The sequence below is a fragment of the Rhinolophus sinicus genome, chromosome 14, assembly GCF_057876585.1.
Source record: "Rhinolophus sinicus isolate RSI-liver-muscle chromosome 14, RSI-T2T, whole genome shotgun sequence".
Lineage (NCBI taxonomy): Eukaryota > Metazoa > Chordata > Mammalia > Chiroptera > Rhinolophidae > Rhinolophus > Rhinolophus sinicus.
In genome coordinates, this window is record NC_142514.1 from 123,927,005 (window position 1) to 123,936,621 (window position 9,617).

General features: G+C 43.9%; 1 protein-coding gene across 2 annotated transcripts in view; it reads right to left on the reverse strand.

Annotated features, from left to right (window-relative positions):
• Positions 1 to 9,286, reverse strand: part of HEPHL1 (hephaestin like 1) — a 58,201-nt gene extending 48,915 nt beyond the window's left edge. For both annotated transcript variants that reach the window (XM_088791505.1, XM_019737563.3), the window contains exon 1: positions 9,082 to 9,286. In XM_088791505.1, coding sequence (XP_088647631.1) covers positions 9,082 to 9,251 — 170 coding nt within the window. In that variant the 5' untranslated portion in view covers positions 9,252 to 9,286. The remainder of the gene's footprint in view (positions 1 to 9,081) is intronic.
• Positions 9,287 to 9,617: the final 331 nt, after the last annotated feature.

Consider the following 9,617-nt stretch of genomic DNA (forward strand, 5'->3'; position numbering starts at 1 on the left):
GGATTTCAGTGACCACCTGTTATTACTTGAGTACATCCCCTGGGGTCTTCTCCTTCCACCTCCCAAACCACATCTCAAGTAAGTGATTCTTTTCAACCACATACAATACTCACCCCAGAGAAGTTCTGGAAGTTGTCATTTTCTCCACCTTCAATGTCATTTCCAGTGAATTTTGTTCCCCCAGCGAGAACTCCAGCACCCCAGGGATGTCCTAGTGTCCTTTAGAGCTGAGGCCCAGCTGCTCCACCTCTTTATCTGGCTCAGCTGAGGACCCCTGAAAGCTCTCCCACCTCCAAGGCCAAGGCCATTCTTGTTGAAAGGGGCTTTATTGCTGACAGATTTGACCATAGTCCATGATAATATTAGGTTGTTTGGGACAGGCTAGATGCCTCCGCTGGTTAGAGTGAGGAAGTAACACGGTTGTGAAGAAATCACTTTCAAACCATGCTATGTTCTGTTTAAATGCTTTTTAAAAAAATTGTGTTGAGTTATAAGCTTCGGTTTATAAATTACAAAAAGACAAGATGGCTGCAAACCCTACTTGTCAGCAGGTCCCTGGGAGGAAGAAAACAGTCTTTGGAAGGCAGGCCCAGCAAACCAAGGCTTATTAGGCCACTTGTTGGATTTCTGGACAGAGGTTCAGTGGATATTTTCTTGTGGCCACGTACACTACCCTGGACCTAGGCATCATTGGATATACAGTTGACCCCTGAGCAGCACAAGTTTGAACTGTGTGGGTCCACGTACACACAGATTGTTTTCAATAAATAAAGTTGGCCCTTTGTATCTTTGGGTTTCACATCTGCAGATTCAACCAACCTCAAATAGAAAACAGTACTTTTGCAGTCTCAATTGTGGATTTCCAATTGCAGATCAAAAATACTGTTGGATATCTTCTCCTCTTAACTTCTCTATTACGGATTCCCAACACACACACACACACACACATACACACACACACACACACACACACACATGCAAATGCATGCTGAGCAAGAGTTACTTATCACAAACTGTCTGGCAGAACCACCCAAACAAGAAGTGAGCATATCAGAGGGAGGGGAAGTGTTTACTGACTTCCTACAGCATTTATGCTATATGTTGCATACTTTAGCCCTGAGTTATATACTGTCTTGTTTTACACCTTTCTGGACATGTGTCAGTCTAATCACCTAAACAGCCAGGAGTCACCCCAAGAGGGGATTAGCTTTGTTAAAGCAGTCGTTCCAAATTGCCCACCCATGTACTAACTGTATCAGAATTATCTGGGACATCAGCCAAAAATTTTGGTCCCCAGGCCCCATTTCAGGGCAACTGAGTCAGACTTCTCTGGTGTTAGGGCTGTGGCACCTGTATTTTTCCTAAGCTCACTAAATGATTATTATGGCAGAGCTTTCTAGTGCTGACCCATTCTGATTCCGCTTTCCTCCCAGCAGAAGGGGAAAGCAGAACTTTTGCAGTTAGGTGGAACTGCGGGATTTGGGCAGATGAGTGGATGTGACATGTGTCTCTTCCAGGCCATGGGACCTAACTGCCATTGCAATACTACCTCACTTCCTCTGCTGCATGAAAAGAAAGCCTCAAGTGAAGATATGAGGCCTCCAGATCCAAGCAGCCTGGCTTCCCATTTTGCGCAAGAAGGACAGTTGTCCTGGAGACATAGGGCCCTCTGTGAACCTGTGTGGGTGAGAAGTATACTTCTATGGTGTTAAGCCCCTGAGATTCAGGGGTTAGTTGTAAATATAACACAACCTGACCTATTCTAATACAATTCTGACATGCATGCAAGTTTGGAAACCACATTTCTATAGCACCTACCACACACACAAAAAAGAAATTATTTAAAACTATGGGAACTATTAAAAGTGGAAAAGGTAGGGGAGGGGTGGAAGTAAGAGAAAGCAGTCTTTTTAGTGACTATGCAGCCAACTACCCCTAAGAACACATTATGCATTTGTAACAGGAGGGCTAGACGAGGTAGAAGATGTAAATCTTGCCCAAGGAACAAGCAAGGGGTGACTTCACGGGAGCCCTGCACAAGAAGCAGCCTGCGGTTTAGCTAGAGTGCACACGTTAGAATGCCTGCATTGGTGGACTGTGTATTGTTTATAGTGTAGCCCCAGGATGGCCCCTTTGTGAGGGACTCACAATCACTCCCTCTCAGGTTCATTCCCAACGGGCATGCTACCGTTCTGACTGAAGCTGAGCAGGGTCTAGTCCTGCTGTGAAGGAATCCAGGTAGGCTGGGAAGTTTCACACTAGCAACTGCTTTAAAGGCCAATGGGGATGTCAAACTTTCAGGTTGCAAGGCCAGGGGCAATACTCTGAAGGGAGACGCCTTCCCAAAGCAGCACGATTAACCACTGTTTGGATGAACTTGCTTGTGGGAACCAGCTACCAGCGCGGAGGGGGCATGCAGGTTAGATACGGAGGAGTTTTTAGATCACAGGGGGTGTGCACCTCACCAGCACCACTGTCCCCCACAACTTGGATCTTTTAGTGGGATTTTTCCCCCATCCAGTCAATCATTCCGAGCAACGGTTGAACCTCTACTGTATATGGGGCATTAAACTAGAGATTGGGGCCAAGATGTGTGAATCTCAATCCTTGCACTCAAGATACTAAAATCTGGTTGGGAAGACAAAACATATGCATTGGAGGATAAATAACAACACTCAGTTTCTTATATTAAGTGTCAAGTACATCACAGAGCACTTGAGTATGTGCGGGGTGGTGGGAGAAACAAGGTGAAGATGAGCTTCCAAGTAACATTAACAGAGGGTACGGTCCGAGCATACGTGTGAGACCATTAGTGTCACAATATGGACAAGCACCAGTTGTCTACGCTTGAGAAGAGGCTTTGTTCACCAAGGAGAAAACAGGACGAGATTGAGACAAGTGACACTCAGCAAAGAGAAGGGTGGAGATGGTGATTACACATTGCAACTCAGGTATAGACACACCCTCATTAATTAGATTAATAATTTTAAAGCCATCCCATCCAAGTGATGTGCTCCTAGTCACATAATCTCACCCTGGTTTCCTAGTACTACCTACCATGTTTCCCCAAAAATAAGATCTACCCGGACCATCAGCTCTAATGCGTCTTTTGGAGCAAAAATTAATATAAGACCTGGTTTTGTATTATATTTATTATATTATATTATATTATATTATATTATATTATATTATATTATATTATATTATATTATATTATTACCAGGTCTTATATTATAGTAAAATAACACCTGGTCTTATATTAATTTTTGCTCCAAAAGATGTATCAGCTGTAAGCTGATGGTCCAGCGAGGTCTTATTTTCGGGGAAACACGGTAAGTCTTGAGTTTTTCCTTCTCCGACTTCATTTCCACAAAAGCCCCTCAGAACACACATAAGATGTGTTAAAAACAAATTCACGTGGTAAAGGGAAAAGAGAATGAGCTCAAATCCCAACTCCCCCACTTGATCTTGTGAGATTTTGAGGAAGTGACTTAACTTCTCTAGACCCCTGTTTCCTCGGCTATAAACCAGTGACCATGACAGAGCCAATACGAGGAGTAAATGAGATGAGATGTGGCGCTCCATGCATGGCACCTGGGACAGGGAGGGCTCAATCAGCAGTGGTTATGGGAGTTATGTTTATTTCTCGCAAAGCTCTAATTAGAAAAGAGGACAATGTGACCTGTGAGGTCTCTTTCCCACAAAGCCCTTGCTCTCCAGAGAAGCCCTCGAGATAGGAGAACTACCATGAGGACTAGCATTTCTTGAGCGCTAATCCAGTGCCAGGCACCACAGCTGAGCATTTACAGATCTCATGTCATTGGAGCCTCCTGCTGTCCATCCTTGTGGGCTGATAATGGCTTCCAAGAATAAGTCCACGTCCTAATTCCCTTATTTGAGAAAGGGCCTTTGCAGATGTGATTAAGTGACGGATTTTGAAATAAGAAGATGATCCTGGATTATCTGGATGGGTCCTAAATGCCACCAAAAGTGTTCTTATAACAGGCAGATTAGACACATATAGAAGAGAAGGGGATATGAAAATCGTGGCAGAGATTGGAGTGGTGCCCCCTCCTCCGGCCAAGGATTGCCAGCAGCCATCAGAAGCTTGAATAAGGCATCATCAGAAGGCAATGAATGGATCCTCCCTTAGAGCTTCCAGAGGGAGTGGGGCCCTGCCGGCATTTCAGACTTCTGGCCTCCAGAACTGGCAGAGAATAAATTTCTCTTGTTTTAAACCACCCAATTTGTGATCATTTGTTACAGCCGCCACAGGAAACTCATACAACCCCTGCTTCAAGCGAGGACTGTCATTATCCCCATGTTACTGATGAGAAAATTGAGGCGAAGAGAGACTCAATTACTTGCCTAGTAAGTAGAGCAAGAATTCTAAGCTTCTCAGTTGATACCAGAGTCCTACATCCGCCGGGAAATCAGGCTGCCTTGGCATCTCTGTTAGACCACTGCTGGGCTACACGTGGCTGAGGAAACCCACCCTGGACTTCCTGGTCCCCTTGACCAGGGCAGAAGATCTGTCACCCCTCTGCATGGCATGGAAAGCTTTTATGACAATGCCTGAAACAGTAAGGACTAATGATAGTCAGCTATTATGTTGCCTATGGGTTCTCTCAAACACCATTAATCAGGCATTGGGAAAGGAAAGAGGGGGACCAAGAGGGTGTTTATCAAGGATGAGAAATAAGGAGAACTGAGGTAGGGGAGGGTGGCAGGAACTGCCAGCTGCCTTGCAATATTCATGCTCCCCTTCTTTCTTAGTAATAGAATCAAATCCTGCTTTTATTCAAGCTGAAAAGCACATAGCTAAGAGACTATATTTCCAAGCCCCCTTTGTGGCTTTGAGTGTACAATGAGACGTAAGTAGAATTGGTTAGGTGGGGGTTCCATTAGAACCTTTTAAAGGGCTGATGCAGCAGGAATTGTGACACTTCCGCTTTTTTCTTCCTCTCTTCCTTCCTGGAACATAGACATGAGGGCTGGAGTTCCAGTAGTCATCTTATGACCATGAACTTTCTTGAGGAGTGAAATCACATGCAAAGGATAGTGAGTTAGAAATAGAGAAAGCCCCTGAAATCCTATCATATGAGCTGTTTCACCAGCCTTGGACTGCCCACCTCTGGATTTCTTTTAGAAGAGATTACAAAACCCTAATTTGTGTAACCCACTCTATTCTTGTCTCTACTGGTAGCCAAAAGCAATCACTAACTGATACAGGGAATAACAGCCACCCTAAGAGAGTCACATGGCATCAGGCCACGCACATGATTGTTTTCTGCTGGTAAGATAGAAGTTGAGATTTGAAAGTCACTGTCTGTCAAGATCAAGCCCTAATGGGATGATATCCTTTATTTCAAGGCTTACAAAAACCTCTCTCTCTCACCCCACCTGCTTCCCTTCAGATGTCTCTTTCAGATAGACATATGGGTGTCTCCTTCACACCTGTCCGAGGGCCTGGTCCTAGGCGGTGCTCCAAGCCCTTTGCCATCACCTGGGCCGACAGGGATGTGGTTAAGTGAACTCTCTTAACAGACCCGACAAAACTGGTGTGTGAGCAGCGGTCAGCCTCACTCATGTCCAAGTGTGGTTCTACCTGTGCGTTAGCACCCACGAAAACCCCTGCATTTCCCTGGGAAGAAAAAGCCTGCATGTGTGCTCATTGCTTAATGAGCTCTTTGGTGAGAATTGTGGTTTCAAATAAGGTGACCCCACTCTGGTTCCATTAAAGGCCAGCTTTTACCACCGAAGCACAGTCACCCCTTAATTATGTGCTTTATGAGCCCCTGCAGGAATGGCATGAATGGATCAAATGCTGACACCATCCCCAAGCAAATCAAAGGAGCCCTGTGTGCCCAGGAAGCACGACAGGGAAGAGGAGGAACAGATGCACCAGGAAAAAAGAACATTTTCTAAATAGAATATAACTCCTATGTCCTGTACTTTCTAGGAAATATCATGCTACAGTCTTAATTGTATTTTTGAACCCTATGATCAAGCAAGGATTACCAAGTTGAAAAGTTAAATTGCACCATTGACTGCTATAGTGTCTTGGTAAAATGATTTCAATTTGTTTCCTATCTCATGATTGTGACTCGGGATTTACTAGGCTCGTGGCACTGCCTAATTTTGGTTTCTAAGCTTTTTTACATCACTGAAACTTTGGTACTTCCCTCCTATTCCCCTAATTTTTGAACCAGTGAGTTTAAAGATCATATTTCAACTTCCTTGTTACACAATTAAGAAAATTGATGTTCAGAGAGATTATATGACATGCTCAAGATTACACAGCCAGTGGGGGCAGAGCAGGGACTGGAAGCCAGGTCTCTTGATTCCCGTTTCAGGCTCTTTCCACTCATAATGGAATACTGGGCACCCAGCTCTCTTGGACCTCTAAATACCACGCATTTGTCTCAATATCCTGAATAGCAGACTGTCCTCAGAAATGCTGTTTGCTCATCCTGCCAGAGGCCGAGTGAAAGACAGGGTGGCATCATCCAAGAGGATTCCTTGTTCCTGGGGAAATGACACTGCACAGAGCACACATACTGAACTCCGTGCATGTCTCACAGTCGCGGCATCTTCATATGTGACACTTGTGGCACCTGTGACATGTGAATTGTGACACCTGTGATATGTGTCCTGTGGTCTTCAAACAAGGGTCAGCAGCCTACCACAATTATGCAATTATGCCTTTTTAGGGACTTGCCCTGAGACGTCTGCCCCACCAATAGCAGCACTTCCTGACGTGACTGTTGATAAAACACAATATGCATTGTGCACTCACTCAAGCTCCCCTTTCAAGAGTCAGGAGTCAGCCCTGCAGGAACACTCTTCCACTAGAAGGAAACGTGTGGGGCCTGTTGCATCCCAGGTATGACATCTAGTATGTCAGCTGCTCCTCAAAGGCAGGAGTCCTCTCATATGAAAGCACAGCCTTTGGTAAACCACCTCACTCTAATCTGACACCAAACTGTGTTTTAGTCATGGCTCTTCTTTTTTTCCTTTTGTTTTTCACTGTAACTGTTTTCATACATTTTACTATACTTTCTTCAAAGCACCATCAGATGCCTGAAAAAGAGAGCCCCTGACTTCTTCCTGCAACCAGTTTTGTGGAAATAGCATTCTAGTATCTGATTATTTAAAGCAATTTAGGTTTCTGAATGAACAGGTAACTTGTTTGGTCAATGACACCAGTGATCATTTTCAGTGTCTCTCTGGGAAGAGTGACACCTGAGACTAAACCTACCTTTGGTAAGAATTGAGTCTTTCAGGAAATTTCTTATTACTGGAATCCATGGCTTCCTCAAAACTGAGTTTAGTTCAGTGAGAAACGATCATCTTTGCCAAGAAACAAGTTGCACAGTGAAAAAATATAGGCTCTGGAGCCAAAAAAATGTGAGTTTGGTGCCACCTTTACTCTGCAAACTCTGGCAAATACTTAATGGAACCTCAGATCCTGGCTTATAAAGTGGGAATAATAACATGTATAGCAGCCATGAATTAAAAGTCTCTTGTGGAATTCCTAGGTAAAGATAAAGAAAACCAGGCATTTTAGGAGAAAGTAGAATTCTGGGCTTTTTACTCAACCATATAGAAAGGTAGTCCCATATCCCATCGAGCTTAAAGGCCATACTCACTACACTCAATGTCCATACACATCTTTAATAGTCTTGTATCCAATAGTTGCTCACAACAACCATTTTCTATTGAGCCCTTTCTGAGGACAATAGAGCTCTATTTTTAGGGAAGGGTGCTAGCAGTTAGTGCAGCCTTTCAATCCTACATCCCTTTGTCACAGTGAAGACTACCACCACATTTGGGATTCAAAGAAATCAAAAGCTTTCTTTGGAAATAGCCTTCTGGACATTAAATTTCCTGGTACAAAGCTTAAGGAAAAGCCTTTCTTGGCAGCCTGGCTGATACAAGCACTGCTTTTCTTAAATTAAAAAAAAATCTATGACTATGTCACCTTTGGGCATAACCTGGAAGTTGTGTGTCCAAGCCAATGGGATCTTTGGTCTTTCCCCAGGGCAGGGGCACTTGGCTCTAAAGACTTGTTGGCAGAGCCGGTACTGTTCCTGAATCCTATCAACTAACCTCATCTTTAGAAAATGGAGCTTAAATGTTAAACGCAATGGGCTCTGCTTATCAGAAAAGAAGCAAGCATCCGAATAGTCAGCAGTTATTGCCAGAACATCTCAAAAGATGTTCCAGAAGCACAAAGTTGAAAACATGCATGACACCTTCTGGATCCGGGCTGTGATTTCAGAGGGAGTTCCAGGGAACAAATAAGAGATATAAGACAATGGACCCTGCAAGGGAGAGGGGAAGCAAGGGCATTTTCTGCAAAAAGGAAAAATCAGGGACATAGAACACTCTAGAAACATTTCACCCAGCTATGCCATGGGTTCTGGGAATAGGATATTGCCCTCAGAGTGAATGAGTCTGGGCTGAAACAAGACTCTCACCAGTGAAAAAGCCATTTCTAAGTGGACTCAAGGAAGCTCTTAAAACACCAGCCAAATCTCTTATAACTGCTTCCTCTTTTAAATATTGTAAAACAAAACATAACTACCTATAGCATACTTATTTCCAATGATGATTTTTCATTCCCAAAATAAAAACTAAGAAAACACTGTGTGTTTCAACAGTGAAGAATTCTTGAAAATCCTCAGATTTCCACCCCAAGCATTGCCATTGATTTTTGTTTGTTTGTTTGTTTTTGTTTTTTAACAAACTAAGTCCAGACCCCCCTGGAAGCCACTAGTGGTGCCAGACGAAAATTATCCATTTATAGAATAAGCCATTATTCAAACACCTGATTGTATATATGGCTCTTTACAGACAAAGTTGTGAATAGAAAGCTCAACAAATAGATGGAGTTAAGAATGTCTCTTCCAAATTACACACCCACCCAGGCAAGGGCTTTCCAAGCAAACACAAAACCCCTTCTATTTACTTAGATCAACTCACCCCATTATAACTACCCCAAGAATGCAACCTTCCCCATATCAAGTCAAAAGGAAGCCAAACCTGGGAGTCTGTGAGGACCCCAAGTACACTCACTTGTCTTCTGCGAAACTTTTCCCAGTAATAATATTCTTCCCCTGGGGTACATAGTCCCAGTATTCTTCCACAATCCCAATGTGGTATGTTCTGGTAACTGCACCAACCAGCCCAGATACACCCAGGAATGTGATGAGAAGGATGCAGTCAGACTGCTGCTTCCGAGGCATTTGTGGCAATAACTCAGGCAAGCAGCCGCGCAGGAAGCAACCCTGCCCGTCCCTCCCCCTCACTTGGAGCTAGTTATAAATGAGAAATGGACAAGACCCAGCTCCTCCTCCTTAGGTAGCTTAGGGTTGGGACAGAGGCTGACAACTCCTATAGCAGAGCAAGCTTGATGGGGGAGTTGCTATGACGACAAAACCTTTGCCAGCCATCCAAGAAATGTGTAACTGGCTTATTTGTTTTATGTCCAAGCCAAACAAGTCTGCTTCTGTATGTTTGGGTGCTCTGCTCTGCCATTAGTCATTCATCGTTACCAAGAATGGCAGTGCAACTAGTTGGTCTGAGAGATTCCCCCGCCTTCTTCCTCTTTT